This window comes from Agelaius tricolor, unplaced genomic scaffold (assembly GCF_023055355.1).
Source record: "Agelaius tricolor isolate 1412-34295 unplaced genomic scaffold, bAgeTri1.0.p SCAF_30, whole genome shotgun sequence".
NCBI lineage: Eukaryota > Metazoa > Chordata > Aves > Passeriformes > Icteridae > Agelaius > Agelaius tricolor.
In genome coordinates this window covers 4363794-4381407 of record NW_027269290.1, presented here as the reverse complement: position 1 = coordinate 4381407, position 17614 = coordinate 4363794, and the positions used below count along the sequence as shown (strand labels likewise).

At 45.2% G+C, this 17614-nt stretch overlaps 1 protein-coding gene across 3 annotated transcripts in view; it reads left to right on the top strand.

The window, feature by feature from the left end:
• Nucleotides 1–17: 17 nt before the first annotated feature.
• The window catches only part of SRGAP2 (SLIT-ROBO Rho GTPase activating protein 2), a 123020-nt gene continuing 105423 nt past the window's right edge, over nt 18–17614 (top strand). For all 3 annotated transcript variants that reach the window (XM_071450434.1, XM_071450433.1, XM_071450435.1), the window contains exons 1-2: nt 18–101; nt 1640–2228. In XM_071450434.1, coding sequence (XP_071306535.1) covers nt 2162–2228 — 67 coding nt within the window. In that variant the 5' untranslated portion in view covers nt 18–101; nt 1640–2161. The remainder of the gene's footprint in view (nt 102–1639; nt 2229–17614) is intronic.

Genomic DNA, 17614 nt, shown 5'->3' with positions numbered 1-17614 from the left:
TGGGCGGGGCGGGGCGGTGGCGGGCCGGTGCGGGGGACCGGGCGGCGGGCGCCAGCGGCCGGAGGACGCCCGGCTGCGGGAGGCGGCTCCGCAGCGCCCAGGTAATCGCCCCGCCCGGCCGCCCGACCCCCGGCCCTCCCGTGCCACCCCCGGCAGGCCACGAGCAGCGCTCCGCCGCCGGCCCCGCCGCCTTCCCAGCGCCCCGAGCCGCGTCCCCCCAGCCCCGGCCCCCCCTTCGGGACCCCCCCACTCTTCCTCTCCCCGCCGCCCGCATTGTTCTATCCCGGGCGGGATGCGGATCCGGCGGGTGCCGTGTTTGTTTATTTATTTCTTCCTCCCGTCCGCGCATCTCCCGCGGGGGCTGCGGCCGCGCGCCCGCCCTCCTTCCCCCTCCTCCCAAAAAAAAAAACGGGGAACAAATCCAAATTGGAAAGAAAAGACGGGGGAAAAGTTGTGTCCCGCCCTGCACGGCGCAGCGGGCGCTGGAAGGAACCCTAAATCACCCCCCCGAAAAGAAAACCGAAAAGGGAGAAGCTGCGGGCGGAGCCGCCCGGCGGGGGCGCGCCCGGTGTGCCCGGGGCTGCCGGCGGCGGGGCCGAGCCCGCGGTCAGCGGGGGATGCTGCGGGACCGGGGCAGCGCCGCAGCCCAGGGAGGCCTCGCAGCCGCTCCCCGAACAGCCCCGGAATCCCCGGGAGCCGCTCCCCGAATTCTCCTCCGGGAGCTGCACCCCAAATCAACCCCGAATTCTCCCCGGGAGCTGCACCCCAAATCAACCCCGAATTCTCTCTCGGGAGCTGCACCCCAAATGAACCCTAAAGTCTCCCCCTGGACCTGCACCCCAAATTAACCCCAAATGCTCTCCCGGGAGCTGCACCCCAAATGAACCCCAGCTCGCACTGGAGCCGCATCCCCGAAGGAGCCTCGTTCCCCTGGGAGCTGCTCCTCAAATTCTCCCCCGGGACCTGCACCCCAAATCAACCCCAAATTCTGTCCCGGGACCTGCACCCCAAATAAACCCCAAATTCTCCCACTGGAGCCGCATCCCAAAGGAGCCCCCATTCACCTGGGAGCCGCTCCCCGAACAGCCCCATAACCCTCGGGACCTGTACCCCAGATCAGTCCCAAATTCTCCCCTGGGACCTGCACCCCAAATGAACCCCAAATTCTCTCCTGGGACCTTCTCCTCCCGGACCTTCACCCCAAATGAACCCCGTATTCTCTCCCGGAACCTGAACCCCAAATTCTCCTCTGGGACCTGCGCCCCAAATCAACCCCAAATTCTCCCCCGGGACCTGCACCCCAAATGAACCCCAGCTCCCACCGGAGCCGCATACCAAAGGATCCCTGCTCCCCAAAGGATCCCTGCTCCCCAAACCATCCCCTATTCCCCCGGGGGCTGCACCCCAAACCACCCCTGGGATATCCCGAAGGAGCCGCCGTGTCCGAGCCGTGCCCGGTCCCGGTGTAGGCGTGTTCACCTGGGGGCTGCAGCTGGAACCTCGCACTGCTGCTGCTCAAAGGACGATTTGCAATGTCAGGGTGTCAGGGCAGCTTTGCTTCCCATCACAAATTTGGGCTGCCAGCAGTAATTTTCTAAATATATATATATTTTTTTTTTTTTTTTTTTTGTATTTGTAGGCAAGCAAACCAAAAGCTGCTTCTCCTCTGCTGCTGCTCTCGTTTGGGATTTGATTTGCATCATCTCCGTGCCCATTAAAAGAAATAAATAAATAAATAAAAAAAAAAAGAAGAGAAGAGAGGGGAAAAAAAAATAAAAAAAGGGCAAACCAAACCCACACAAAACATGTGCGGAAGGACTTCCACTCCCTGGCTGTGCTATTGAGGATCAGGAAGAGCCTTTGGGGCTGCAGGATCTCGCCAGGCTGATGCTGCTGCTCAAGGATTTGGTGCAGGGAGACAAAACTGCTGCCTCTTCCATCCGCTGATCTCAACATCTGCATTTTCCTGCTGCTGTGCTCCCTCTCACACCCTCTCTCCATGGACTGATTTTTTGATTTTTTTTCCCTTTTTGCGGGGGGGGGGAAGGGAAGGACGAGCAGAAAGCCAAGGCATCGTGCTGAGAGGAGCGAAAATTCCCTTTTATATCTCGTGTTCTGGTGGATCTCTTTCGAGGTTATTCAGCTTTTTGGACAAGAAAACATGACGTCGCCAGCAAAATTCAAAAAGGATAAGGAGATCATAGCTGAATACGACACTCAAGTTAAAGGTAAGGAATGGTTTTATTTCCATCCCTTCCCTGCAAGCTTGCCTGGCGATTGTAGGAGTTTGCAGTGGATGTTTGGGTGGGGAAGAGGGAAATCATTTGCAGATTGCCTGGAATTTGCAGGGTTTTTTTTTTTGGGAATACAAAGCTGGGTCGGGTTTGCAGCGCTGTGTCTGTCCCCGTGGGGCAGTTCCTGCTTTGATGCTGCCGTTTTTAAGGGGGTTTTTTTAATGGAATACCCGCATTTTTGAGTTCGGGGAGATCCATCTTTTTCCTGCCTGCCGTTCCCAGAGACGGCTTTGCATGTGAAATATGAGAGGCAGGGAATTGCTTTTTAATCCTCTGCCTGTCATGGGAATCTTTGAACAATCTGTGCAGTGTCACAGGAGCATATTTCCACTGCTGCTGATGGGGGACTGTGCTCCGGGGTCCCCGGGAAGCTGTTTGTGCTAGAAACTTCCATTATTCAGGATTTTCCTCGGGGTGAGTCCATCATCATTCCCTGCTTTTCCTTGCCGTGCTGGAGTGTAACACCTCGAGGCTGCGGTGTGGGTGTGGGTGTACACACACACACACACACAGAGGGGAAAAAAAAAAAGAATAAATGAATAAAACTCGTGCAGCAGCATTATTCCCATCAGCACAGGGAATAATAAACACGTTCAAACAGTGGGTTTTGCAATGACCATGCAAGTCTCCTGCAGAATTCAGCTGGCTATCATGTGCCCTAGGTTAAAAAAAAAAAATAAATAAAAGATGGTGAAATTCCCCCCTGAGCTGCTTATTTTTGTGAAGTTTTCAGGATGAGACGTATTTAAAAGAATAATTAGAGCTTGTGCATGGCTTGATACGTCGCTGCTAGGAAGTTCTGAGATTCAGTGATTTATCTAATTGGTTGAAACTTGCTTGGTATGCTCAGAGCATGCAGGAAAGATGGCCTTCGGGCAGGGTTGATTGAGTTAAATCAATGCAATTTGAAAAAGAAAAAAAAAAAAAAAGCCAGATTTAAATCTGAGGAGGAAACCTAGATTCAAATTGACAATTAAGATATTGTTTTGCAATTAGGTGCTCGGTTATTGTTCCTGCTGGGGAGGGGGGTTTGCTTGTTGGGTGCAAATCATTGAAATGTGTTGTCCTACAAGCCGTGTCCTACCCTGACCCCTGTGCCCTGCACCTAGAAGCAGTTTGGGTACTTATGTTGAAAAATGCTTATTTGAGCAAATACGAAGCTGTGTTGAGAGTTTATTTTGATTTTTTTTTTCCCCCTTGAATATTGAGGTTCTTAAAGTTAGAAATGGAGAAGGGCGTGTTTCTCTTTTACTGGTTTAGTTTCTATTCCTGTTTTCTTGCTGTCTTTGGAAGTGGGAATTGCAGTCAGCATCAAATTAGAGGCTTGTAGGCTCTTTCATTATTTACCCCTTCAAAACGTGCGTGATAGATGCGAGCTGGCAGTCACAATATTTGGGAATAACACGGAAAGGAGGCTTTGGAATTAGCAAAGCACATCCTCTCACCTCTCAGCTCTTGCATAAATTAGAAATCCTCCTCTTCCTTTTCAAACAAGAGAGCAGGAAAATGGGAAGGAGCCTTCCTCGTTTCTGCCAGAGCTCAGCTCATCTCTGGGGCTGTCATTGACCTGGAAATGTGCTCCCAAAAGTGGATTGCACTAGTGGCACATGGATTTATTTTAATATTTTTTTTGCTTTTTGGCCTTATAAAGCGTTGCAGGAGGTTAAGGAGGGCGGAAGGGATCTGGAGGAGCTGGGAGAAGGGGATTTCCTTCCTGGATTGGGGTGAGGGCAGGGATGCCTTCACCTCAGGATGCTCTCCTGCCCCTGTCCCAGTTTGGCTCTGGGTCAGGAGGTGCTGCTGCTCCATCTCTTGGAGGGAGGTGTTCAGAAATGCACAGGGCAGTCCTGCACCAACCCTGTCCTACGTCCCCTGGTTTGTTTTAGGGCTTTTCCTTTCCCTTTTCCACCCAGGAGCTGCTTTGACCATGGGCATCCTTCTCTCCCTGCCTTTGGGTACCAGCTTTGGGGGGAGACTTTGCCCCTTCCAGAACACCACAAACCTTTGCTTGTTTTGTGGTTTTCCATCACTCCCCTAAATGTCTCTCATGCAAAACCACGACAATCCCAGAGAAATGCACAGGGCAGTCCTGCAGCAACCCTGTCCTACATCTCCTGATTTATTTTAGGGTTTATTTTAGAGCTTTTCCTTTCCCTTTTCCAGCCCTGACCTTTCAGGAGCTGCTTTGACAGTGGGCATCCTTCTCTCCCTGCCTTTGGGTACCAGCTTTGGGGGGAGACTTGGCTCCTTTGCTTGTTTTGTGCTTTTCCATCACTCCCCTGAATGCCTCTCATGGAAATCCCACAGATAGCTCAGTCCTGAGCTGGACACTGCTGGGATTCCTTAGGGAATCTCTCAGCCCTAATTCCAGGCACTAATTACAGGACTCTCCATCCCATGGGGGATGAGATGATGCTGAATCCGTTGACATCCACAAATGTGGTGCTGCTGCCTCCTCACCAAACACACCGAGGTTCCTACTGGGTGAATTTGTTGTCCAGTTCTGCCCTCAGCTGTGGGAGCAGCATGGAAATGTTAACTCTGAAATCCTTCCCCTGAGCTGGGAAGGGGAGCAGGGGCTGTGGGGGTGAGATGAATCACGTGTTGTGAGGTGGCATCTGCTCCTCTGATGACAAAACTCAGATATTTTTTGCTGGCATTTAGAAACTTAGAGCGTTTTTTGTGCTTGGCTCTGTGCTGGGAGCGGTGTTTAGAGGTTTCCTTTAAAACCCTTAATCCACAAACACCTCCTTAAGCACTTTAAATGATTGCTAATGGAATGATGGAGCTTTGTTTAAAAATTTAATAGCCTTAAGTGGTTAATCAGAAACCATTTAAAGAATGGCTTGATTAATAGATCATCAAGAAGCAAAATTTTTGATTTTCCGTTGCTGAATAAGCTCGGTGGCTTTTATTGAAAAAGGGGCAGCAGGGCAAAGAATCATGGAATGGTTTGGGTTGGGAGGGACCTTAAAGCTCATCCCATGGGCAGGGACATCTTCCACTGTCCCAGGCTGCTCTGAGAGTTCAGGGACATGTCCAGGGATGGACATGGTGTGGATGAGTGACACTTTCTGTCCTCCTACAGCCACGAGCTGTGGGTATTTTTTGTCTCCCCACAGCCATTTCTCTGTCTGTTTTGGGTGCAGCTGGCCTTTCCCGTGGTTTGTGCATGTGGGGAGATAAACATTTGAATGAAATCCATTCCTGAAGATTTTTTTCAACCAAAGTTGCAGTGATCAGGGGGCATGGAGGGAGCGAGGAGCTCCTTCCTGTTGTCCCCTCTGGTTGTGCATCTGTGGAGGTGTCTGGAACCAGACTCTGACCCTCTGATTTTCCCCAGAGGATGTGCTGGATTGCCCAGTGACCCCAAGGTCTCCAACATCTGGAGGTCCAGCTCCAAACCCACTCTTCTGAAGAAGGGAATTAACCCACACTTTGATTTTCCCCAACATCTGGAGGTCCAGCTCCAAACCCACTCTACTGCAGAAGGAAATTTACCCACACTTTGATTTTCCCCAACATCTGGAGGTCCAGCTCCAACCCCACTCTTCTGCTGAAGGGAATTAACCCACACTTTGATTTTCCCCAACACCTGCCTTGACCTCCAGCCTTCCTCCGTTGCTTCCATGCTTTGTCCTCTCTGCTCTTGGCCAGGGACTCCTTGGAGTGCCTTTTTTGAGGAAACTCCAGCAGGAATCTTGTCAAGCAGTCAGGATTCTCCTGCCAGGATGACCCAGGGCCAGCAGGGGAGGGAAGAGCTGCTTTGATACCTCCCAGTGCCATGTGCTCACAAAGCCTGGGAGCCCTGTGAAGCTGCAAAGTGAGATTCCCCCACTCCATATGGAGCCTTTGATATCTCAAGCTCATCCCCTTGTCTGGATTGTCTCTCCCAATTCCTTTGTGCAAGTTGTGGTGAGGCAGAGATAATTAATTTATGCTGTTCCATGTGAGGTTGGGATGCTGCTGCCTCTCTGTGCCCGAGCGAGCACTGTCAGGGTGTTTTTTTGGTTTAATATATTAAATTGGAGTGTACACTTGCTGAGGAAAGAAAAGCCAGTGATTTATCTCTTAATTCTCCTTTTCTTTCTCCTCGTGTCCCACGAGAGCCTTATATTTAATTAGTTTGTATAAAGCCTCAGTAAATAGCTCCATGATTTGAGCTGCAGAAATTTAATACTGACATTTTTTTACACTGCGAGGGCTCATAAAACCACTTCTGTCCTTGAGTAGTCGCTAGCAAAGGTTAAAATGCATCTCTTGCAGATCTTGCAGCCCAGCCCAAAAAGTGCTAAAAATATGACAAATGGATGAGGTAATTTACAGCAGGAGCAAGCAGAGCCCAGAGGTGGCTGCGTGGTTGCTGAGCTGAGTTTGTCTTTGCTGAGGGAAGATTCCTGATAAGAACAACTTGAGGCAACCTCCCAGCTGCCATCACACTCAGGCTACTGAAATGTCTCAAAACTTCCCCTTAAACCTCCCCAAAATGGCTGATAAATTTTGGATGAATCCCTTTTCCCTCTCTGTGTTGAATGTCTGAGAGTGTGTCTGATCTGATTGTGATTTTTTTTTTGCCTTAACTGCTGTGTGGAAATCTCATTTGTATGGTCCATCTTCCTGAGGGATGCTGGGCAGTTTTTAATCCTGGTGAGCTGGTCCAGCCCTTCAGGGTGTAAAGATGGCAAAATGAGCTGTGATGGGGTCAGAGCTGTAATTTGGGGGCTGGAAGGGAAGTGTGATGCTTTTGGTGATGATTTGAACCAAAAAATGGGTATTTCTCTCAATGGTTGCAGGATTTTTTTACCTTCAGATTTTTAGATCAATGAGCTGAGATCACTGCCATTTATTTTACTGCTGAACCCGTGCACTTTGGGATTTTTCAGTGGTGTTGATGTTACACGTAAATGTTGATTTCTCCTTTGTGTTCACCACCTGTTCAGGTCACCAGGTTGGTCACTGCGCACTGTGACTGATCCTTGGGTGGGATTCCCAGAATTTTTAATACACCCTATAAAGAGACTTTTCAACCCCTCACCCCGGTGTGGTTGAGTGAAAAAATCCTGAATTCTGATATTTTAACTCTGCACGCGTTGGATTAACGTTCCCATTTAAAATGTAAAACTACCTTTTAAGGGGTTTTTGCAGTTAATCAGGGCTCTGTGCCTGTAAGTGATTCCATTTGTTTGCAACAATGACTTGCTCCAAACTCGGGGCTCTGGAATTGCTGTGGAATCATCTGGTTTTCTGCAGTTCCTGATAGTGCTAATCCCTTGAGTTTTGGAGCTGGATTGGCCCAGCCAAGCAGCCTTTGGTGCCAAAAAACAGGGGGAAGGGGGCGTTGGGAGACTGCCTTGATCTTCCAGCAATAGTTTGTGTTTTTGTGTCCAACTCCTGCTAATGGATTATTAATGAGGATGGAAAGAGGTGAAGGAATGCAGAGTCTGCCTTCTTTCCTCTCCAGCTCCAAAATCCCTTTTTTAAATTTATTTTTTTTTTGCAGTTTCATCAGGTGTTGGAAGGCTGGAGAGCAAAGCTGACCAAGCCACTCCATCCCCTCAAGTGCCGCAGTTCCCTCCAAAAGCAGAGGGAATTGCCAGTGTAACTCCAGTAGGATTCTATAAAAAGTTTACTGGTAATAGCCAGTTTTCCCTGACTCCCAGCTAAGGGACAGGACATTTTTCCTCAGCTCTAAATGATTTCCTTTCGTGGTGAGGTTACAAATTAGTATCTTTCCCTTTTCCTGTCAGTTAAAAGGCTCCACTCCTCTTTTATTCTTTTTTTAAATCCTTGCTAATTTTTTTTTGGCCATTTTGGGGATTTACTTGGAAGAATCTCTTTGCCTGGTCAACTTTTTTTTTTTTCAGCTGTCGTTATGAAGAGTGAAAAATCTGAACTTTTGTTGAGATGGAAAGTATGTTCAAGCACATGTTCCCTTGAATGGCTTTCACTGTGCCATGCACAGTTGATATTCATTACTCACAACTTTATTTAGTTCATTTTTTGGTATGACTTTCACAGATTTCATGGCTTTTCTCTCTCAGAATTCCTACAACATCACGGGTGTCCTGCTCTTGGAATACTGACAGTGCTTTGTAGGCAATGGAAACAAACGCAGTTATGGGATTTATTGTGGGATAAAAGTGTGGAAGAAAATGGGAGAAGGGGTCTCGACCTTGCAGTAATTCCATCAGTAGAGACCAGTCTCCATTTTTACTTTTTTTTCTCCCCTTTTCTTCCCAAATTGCAGCAATCCAGTAGACAAAACAGGGCCTTCTTTCTGTGAAATCCCTGGATAATGCTCATTGAAAACTCTGGATGTGTTTGAAGTCAGAAACCATATGGATGTAATGTGAGGAAGCTCAACTGGTGTGGGTTTTTTTTTTTTTTACCAAGAAGATGCTGTAAATGGATTGGAACCATTTAAAACGTTGTAATTTTTTGCCATCAGAGTAACTATTTGCTGTTGTTTAACCTGGAAATCTCCTGACCCAGTTGTTCCGCTTTTGAGTTTAGCGTTAATCACAGGTGTTGCTAAATGTGCTGCAGAAATTCTTAGGTCTTTAAGGGTTTCCAGCAATAATTCACATTGTTTTCTATGGAATGGGCTGAATTAGGCCAGGGGAGCTGCCTTATGAGCAGCTCCTGCCTTTTTGACTCTTGAGAAGGAGCCAAATAATCAGATTAACTCCAAACCCAGCGTGGATTTCAATCTCCAACCCTCAACTGCTGCAGCAGGGTTGGTCCTGCCACATCTGACGTTGGTTTTGTTGTTTTATTTTTATTTTTTCTGAAATCACAGGACTTTCCAGGAAGAGCTTCTTGGCTTCTTGCAAGCAGGGAAGGATTTTTTGGTTTGTTTTTGTACCGCTGTCATTGGAGGATGGTTTTCCTACAGGGAGGAAACCAGGGAACGATGCAATTTATAGATGGGGAGTGCTTGCAAATTGAATTTACTTAAAATATCAACAGTTGTTGCCTGGGAATGAGTCCCTGAGTGGGTCCTGGGCCAGCAGGTCATGCTCTGAGTTTGTGAATTTAGGTGGGAAAATTGGGAAATTCCACAACATCCTTTTCTTGATGCAAGTTCACACTGGAGCAGGGCTCTTGCTGTCCTACAGCAATAAAATGAAATGTGGTACTAAAACACATTGTATGTGATTCTGCTGCTTCTAGGAAAAAAAAATATATAAAAATAGGGTTATTCACATATTTCATTAGCACTGCTTGTGGTAAAATATTGGGAATTTTTTGGGCTAGGATCATGTATTCAAGAAGCTTCCACTCATCCACCAGGTGTAGCTCCTCAGTGTGGGCAGGGCTGTGGCCAGCAGGGGTGTGGACACAAGGACAATTCTCCTTTTTCCAGCCCAGTTCCCCTGGGAAGGGCTGCAGGGCCCTGTCTCAAGCGTTTTCCTGGGCAATGACGGCTGAGAGGAGCGAGCTGCTCCCCAGGCCATGGCTGGCACCGTGAGCATCCATCCCTGAGCCGAGATGAAGCAAAGCTGATGCTCTCCCCCCTTCCTGGGAAGGCAGAGCTGGATCAAGGGCCTGTAAAGGAGAATCAGGGAATTGTTTGGATGTGCCAAGATGCTGACATCCCTTCCCTCTGGCAGGGCTCTTTTCCTGGCTGGAGTATTGAGCAAATCCACTGTCAAAGTCCTATTTAGCTCCCTATTTGTCTATTTATTTCTATTTAATATTATAATTTATAGATATGTCTATTAATTTATTATTAATAAATACAAATATAATACACATAAGATGTATTTATTAATAGATAATAAATACATTATATAATAAAACATATTATAGTAATATAATATTATATAATAATACCTATATAATAATATAATAACATAATGATACATATATAATAATCAAGAATATCCATTTATTATTAATAAATACATATATAATACAAGATGCATTTATTAATAGATAATAAATACATTATACAATAATACATATATAATATTATAGTTATAATACATTATATTACATATATAACAATATAATATAATAATCAATGATATTAATTTATTATTAATAAACACATATATAAGACATATTTATTAATAGATAATAAATGCACTTATAAAAATACAATAATATGTTATAATTGTATGTAATGTAACACATATATAATATATAATACTTATATTCTATAATAATAATAATATATGGATTATTTTGGTTATTGGCAAATGTAAATTCAGACCTCTGACCCATAAAGCAAATTATCATGGGTGTGTTTTGACAAGTCTGATGAGCCTGAAATGCGTCAAAATCTGAGGACAGAAAAGCACATTAATAAGAAGCAGCCATTGTTGCTGTGAGGAGGGAAAAAGTCCCATTTTTCCTGAATCTGTGCAGGGGATGAATGGGTGACAGTGACAAAGCAGAGTGTGGAGGTGCAGGCCCAGTGTTTGATAAGCAGCCACTCAGAAATTTAATAAATGAACCTCCCTGTGAAGTGGTTTTGGAAAGGAGCCTGGCTTTGCTCTGGTCTCTTTCATGAATGGAACCCTGACTTTTCTGTCTTCTCCCCATCTGGTGAAGGAGGAAGAGGCTTCATCCCAGTTACTTTTCAAAAGCACCAGTAACCCCCCAGTATTTGTGCTGCAGAGGGTCCCAGCTCCTCAGGGAGGAGCCCAGAGCTGCAGGAAAATGCTGAAATAGGAACAAAAGGCTTTGCCTGTAAAGGATTTTAAAATGTGCAGCTGGAAAAGGGAGGGGGAAAGGAGGGAGAAATGCAGCACTACAAAGGTCACAGGATACACTGATGCTGTTTGGATGGAAACTCCACTTGCTATGAATGAAATTGTGCTCTTGTGTTTTCCCCCTGGAGCTGAATGTCTAAAAACTCTGAATACTCCTTGTTCTGTTTCTTTTCTTTTTTTTTTAACTTTTCTGTTTCTGGTGCTTGTAAGCTGTGCTGTAGAAATGAAAAAATAAAAAAAAAAAGGGGGAAACAGGAGGATGGACAAGCACCCACAGCCAGGCTGGGAGAGGCTTAAATAATCTGAGCTCTGCCAGGTTCATCAGAGCTGTGACATTCTTGGGTTCTGGTTATTTGCAAGGCAAAATTTTGTCTGTACTAAACGTGTGAGGTTCCTTAGCAGGGAGCTTGTGTTGGCAAAGATTTCAGCTCTGCTGATCAGGGTTGTTGGATAAACTCAGAATTAGGGCTGAGCACCCCTTGGAGCAGATTTCTGGACCCCTCAAGTGTTGATTTTATTTCCTGTGTGTGTGAAGGCTCATTGCTGGTTGCTAAATTGCCTTTTCTCCCTCCTTATGCCATCCAGATTGCTTGTGTTAGCTCTGAGGTTGGTTTGAACTTTTATCAATCCATATGCTGCTATTACCTTCCATGAAATGATTAATTTCTGACTGTAATGATAAATTAATTTACACATAACTATAAGAGAAGTCCTTTTATTTAGGCCAGTTGCCTAATGCCAAACACATTTATAACCATTGTCTTCATACTTAAGGAATTAATCTTAATTTAGGCTTTATGTCAGATTATTTCCCCCATCACAGTGAACTTCATAGAATAAAGCTGGGAACGGCTCCTTGCATCCATTTATTTCCACTTTTCACACTTTCTCCCTGAAAATCTTGGCTAAAAACACTTCCCACCAAACCTGTCAGTGGAAATTCAGGTGGTGGTTTGGTTTCAGATTTAAATGGAGAAAAAATTCTGGTACTGCCCCCTTTGGAAAATCCCTGCAGGTAGAGCCTTCTTTCATACCCTGAAAGCAGTGACAGCTTTTGGCAGTGAATGAAGTGTTTTGGTTTGGTTTTGTTGGGGCTTTTTGTTTCATTTTGTTCTGGAACTCCCAGCTATTTTCTGATAAACAGCCTGCAACAGTTGGGCATTCTTGCTGTGATTTATCCATTTGCTGCTGCCTGGCTGCTCCTGACTCCTTGATTTTCGTGTCCTTGCTGAAGTGAGGAGCTCAGAACTGGACCCAAACTGAAGGATCCCATCAGAATTTTGGGGAGGAACAAGACAAACCCCTGTGAAGGTTTGGGAAATTCCACAATATCCAACATCCCGTATGGAGGGATGAGAATTAATGTTGGTTTTTGTGCTGCTGGAGGTTCCTTGAGTTGTGAATCCCACACTAAACACTATTTTCTGGTAAACACCCTGGAACAGTTGGGCATTCTTGCTGTGATTTATCCACTTGCTGCTGCCTGGCTGCTCCTGACTCCTTCATTTTCTTGTCCTTTCTGGAATGAGAGGCTCAGAACTGGACCCAGACTCGAGGCTCCATCAGAATTTTGGGGAGGAACAAGACAAACCCCTATGGAGGTTTGGGAAATTGCACAATATCCAACATCCCGTATGGAGGGATGAGAATTAATGTTGGTTTTTGTGCTGCTGGAGGTTCCTTGAGTTGTGAATCCCACACTAAACACTATTTTCTGGTAAACACCCTGGAACAGTTGGGCATTCTTGCTGTGATTTATCCACTTGCTGCTGCCTGGCTGCTCCTGACTCCTTGATTTTCTTGTCCTTTCTGGAATGAGAGGCTCAGAACTGGACCCAGACTGAAGGATCCCATCAGAATTTTGGGGAGGAACAAGACAAACCCCTGTGAAGGTTTGGGAAATTGCACAATATCCAACATCCCGTATGGAGGGATGAGAATTAATGTTGGTTTTTGTGCTGCTGGAGGTTCCTTGAAATGTGAATTCCACACTAAACACTGGCTGGGAGCTGGAATAGCAGCTATAATTTTCTCCCAGCTCCCTCACATGGTTTGCAGTGGTTTTAGGATCAGGCTTCATGCAAATAATCCCCATTGCACCCCACCCTGTCCCAAAGCCAGAGCAGCTCCACCAGCTGCTATGGTTGGGATGAAAGTGCTGCTAATTTGCTGTTACCTTTAATTGAAGGATTCTGTATCTTGGGGAAGGCTCTCTGTAAGAAGTTATTTATATGTTGACTGTTTAAACACATTTATCAGTCCCAAAAGATCGATGCCTCTCCTTGCCAGGAGGAGCTTGCTTTGAGGTCCTGCGTGGAAAGGTGTGTGCAGGGGATGGGAAGAGTACGTAGATTTTTATTTATTTATTATTTTGTTTTTAATGAAAGCCATCAGCATGCAGCCAGCCCTGCCTGGGCTGTCTTGTGGGGAGCTTGTGCTGTGTTTGCAGAATGACTTGGAGGCTTTGACAGCGATAGGGAGAACAAATCCAGCTCTGAGAAGTACAAGGAGAACAGGTTCCTTTTCCTTCCCACCTCCTTTTTTTTTTTTCATTGCTTCTTGTCTTATGCCTCTCTAAAAGCTGATTTTGTCAATAAAACAAAAAGCCCCCTGAAGTCTCATTGCTTATGGCAATAACACCAAAACCTGTTGGCCATTCACTTTTTTTTGGAGCACAATTCCTCATTTCTCTTACAGAGAAATTTTTTTTTTTTTTCAGATCATAGCACTTTTGATTTTGTGTTTTTATCAAAAAGTGCATGAAGTATTTATTTATCTGGCTTTGTCTGAAGTAGCCCAAACACAATGTTCTGTTCAATACAATAAAGAGCTCTTCAGCTGTCTCACAGATTTCTTGAAGTTTATATTTTATTACTGCATCACTTTCTAAATTTCACTCAGCACCTTTTCTCTGCTTAGATTTTGGTCTCCCTTTCTAAATTTCACTCAGTATCTTATCTCTGCTTAGATTTTGGTCTCTCTTCCTCCTAGTGTAAATGAGGGAGTTTATGAATCATATATAATAATTATAATTGCGAATTCTTGTACCTTTGATGCCTGAAAAACCCAAAAGCCCTGGTTGTCTTTCAGGGAATTCTGATTCTGGAACTTCCTGTAGCACATTTTAAATGTTATAAATTTATTATTTCTTAGCTGCCTTAAAGCTAAATAATCAAATTATTCAATTTGATATTATTTGATTTATTATCAAATCAAATACACAACTGCATGTGTATTATAACACGCATGCAATAAAAAATTGCCTTTTTCCTTTAAAATTAAATGCGTTTTCATTTCGAAAAGCTTATTTATGATCATGGGAAGAGCATCCAGTTGAAACCAGCCTTTGTTTGTGGTGTGCTGGTGTCAGAGCTGTTCTTTGCCTTGGCTGGGGACAGGGATCCTCCTGCCCTTGATCCAGATCTGGTTTTGGGAGTCTGTGTTCCCTGGCTCCTGAATTGGGCCTTTCAGCACATCTTGCTCAGCCACTGTGTTCCAAGCAGCCCAAAAGTAGGTGAGGAGATTAAATGGTAGTGAATTACTCGAGATGACCTAAATCAAGGTCTCTGGTGAGATTTATGGGGATTCAGTTACACATCTTGAAACATGTTGAGAGAACACTGAGCTTTTTTATGTCTTGTTTTTTGTCTGGCAGCGCAGCCTGCGTGGCTGGACAGGATGTGCCTCTTCTTTTCAAGAAAATCACTTGGACAGAGGAGATAACTGCACAGGGCTTTTACTTTGTGATTCTTTTCGTTGTTCCTTTTTGAATTTTTGGAGGGGACAGAAAGACAAATCCCAGGGTGATGCTGAATGAGGCGTCCCTGAAACGGGGAGAGGGGGGTGCAGCTCATCCCTCAAATAAAACTGAGCTGCAAAGAACAATCAGAAAACAACTCCAGGGATGAGTCAGAACTTTGTAGAGTCTGGAATCAGATTGTCAGCAAGCTGAAATGTGTCTGCAGTTATCCCTTGCTTTCATTCCTTTCTCCCTTCACTTTTCCCCTCTCTCTGGTTCCTGCTGTTTTGGGGATTAAGAAGGAAATAAACACTTCCCTGAAATCTCCCAACACAAACAATCAGGTTTGCTATTTTTAAGCACCAGTTTTGTTTTTTTTTTTTTTTTTTTGTGATTCTCCCAAAGTTCTTTTTGCTCCACTGGGATTGAGTTTGAATGGCTGTTTTCTTTAGGTTTTATTTTTAGGAGTGGGAGGCTTGTGTGAAGTTCAGTGCTGGCAGAGATACCGGTTTGCCAGTCCTGGATGTCGAATTTATATTTTAAAATAATCTTGAAATCTTTCAAGCTGCCAAGAAGAGAGGCCAGGTGAGAATGTGAAGGATGCTCATTTTGCCACCTCCTGTACTGGGATTGTGTTGCCATTTCCCCACATCCTTGAGGAACCCTTAGCGTTGAATCCAACCTTCCCTGTTCCCACTGAGCCTTGGGAAGCTCTTTAATTTAAACAGGAGGAAGTTTGTGAATGTTAAATGTATTTTCTGGGGGTAGATCAAGCACAGCAAACTATTTGTGGGGTGATTCCTTATCTTTTCCTTGTGTAGAACAAACCCTGTTTCCTTGGGGTGGACTCCCTCATTGCTGGGATGGATTTTTGGGGCGTATGTGAGGAAGAGGGGTTGGTCCCAGAGCAAACAGAAGATTCCCTGTGCTGCAGAGACCTTTTCCCTTTTTTTCTCTAAATAAACTAATACATTTTAGTGCTCTGGTGCTGGCTCAGTGCTCACCTGGCTTTTGCTGCCATCCCACACAAGGAAAACACTGCACAGCAATCTTGGAGGAAGGGGGAAAAATGTGTCAGGAGCAGAGAGAAATCAGCTTTGCCCTGGCAGTAATTAGGCTGGGCTTGAAATTTCAGTGAGTGCCTGGTTCTGTGGTGATTTCATTTTCTGTGTTGAGGTCAGGCTGCTCATCCCAGCCTTTTCTGCACACTGGGAATTCTGTGCCAGTGGTGACACTGGGGATGGCTTCTATTACTGCTGGCAGATTGGTTAATAATGTGGTTACTCTAAATAAACTAATACTGCACACTGGCTGGCTTAATAGTTTTTCTACACCTACTATTAACTTGCTGGTGTGGGGATTTGATTTTTGGGTTAATTTTAGTTCTCTTGCTCAGCCAGATGCAGCTTTTTTGAGCATGTAACCATCCATTCAAGCCTTTGGAGAGCTGTAACAGCAAGCATGGTTCTTCCTAGAAAGGCTTAAAATCCCATTTAATACTCCAGGCTGATGGCTTGAACTCACCAAGCTGCTTGTTAATGGCTTAATTGCTGTCATTTTGATTTGGGTAGAGGTAATTTTCAGTTTTCTCCTGTTGGCAGGGTTGTTGTAGATGAAGTCAGAAGTCCACTGAACTCAGCAAGCAGAACAGAATTGATCAGTGAGTTTGAGTTCATTTTTCAGGCTGTTTTTTCCCTTTGCTTGCTAGGAGGTTCCTTGATTACATTTTCTTTAATGCACTGTTCACATACAGCAAGAAAAGGGGGAAGAAGCAAAACCCAGTTTGGTGCACGAGCAGTTGGATGACTCAACCTCCATCTTTTATAGGTCCTGATTCAAATTCATTCCCTGTTTGTAGCAGTGGAAATGTCACCAAATGTTCCCAGTGTTGGGAGTGACTCCTGCCTCGGTGCTGGAGTGCTCTGAGCTGCCAAAGGTGGTGGGCTCTGGCAGCAAAATGGGAGCCTGGATGCACAGTGGGAGGATGAATCACTTTTCTGCTCCTTTTGGACCCAAACTGGAGCTGGAGAGGAGCTTTGGGCTCTGCACAGCTGCAGATAGAAGGAGAAATCCTGCCTTGCATTTCCAGATGTCTTAAGAGCACCAAGGTGCTGATGGGGCTCCTGGGGCTTGAGTAATTTTGGGGTTTTTTTTTTAAAGGCTGATATTTGTGTGACAATTACAAATCACAACAATTAATGTTTATAGGCATGGCCTGAGCCCATGGCTTTATTTTTGTCAATGGGTATCACTCACAAAGAATAAAGGAGTCGTGCTGAGATGAGCAGCATCCCTGGGCATTGGCATTTATTCCCAGCATGTGCCTGGGTTTTGATATATTTGGATTTCCTTGCAAGTCACAGAGGTTAGCTGCTGTTGTTTTGTTCTTGGAAAGCAGAGTGGCTGCTGATTTCAGCTTCTGTGAAATTTGCTGTGTGGGTTTGTGATTCATGCAGTACCTGTTGTCTGTGTAGGAATGATGCTGGATCAGTGGGATTTTAATAATTCCAGGTAATTCAGGAAGTTCAATGGAAAATTGACCCCTCATTATTTCAAACCCCAGCAGTGTGCCAGAGGAGCACCTGAATGAGCTCTCTACAGCCCCTGGCCAGGTAATTCAATGAAAAACTCAGCTAATTCAGTGGAAAATCACTGGATTGTGGCCCAGTGCAGGCACACTTGGGATATATTTATTGTGGGAGGATAACTTCACTGTGCATCTCTGTCCTGTAATTCTCTGTGCCTTTATCTGACAGGGATTGTCTCTAAAACCTTACCCAGGCTGGAAATGGAGGAGTCCTGGAGGTAGCACCAGCCAGCTCCTGTTGGGAAGGTGGCACTTCATGGTCTGGGGGACACGG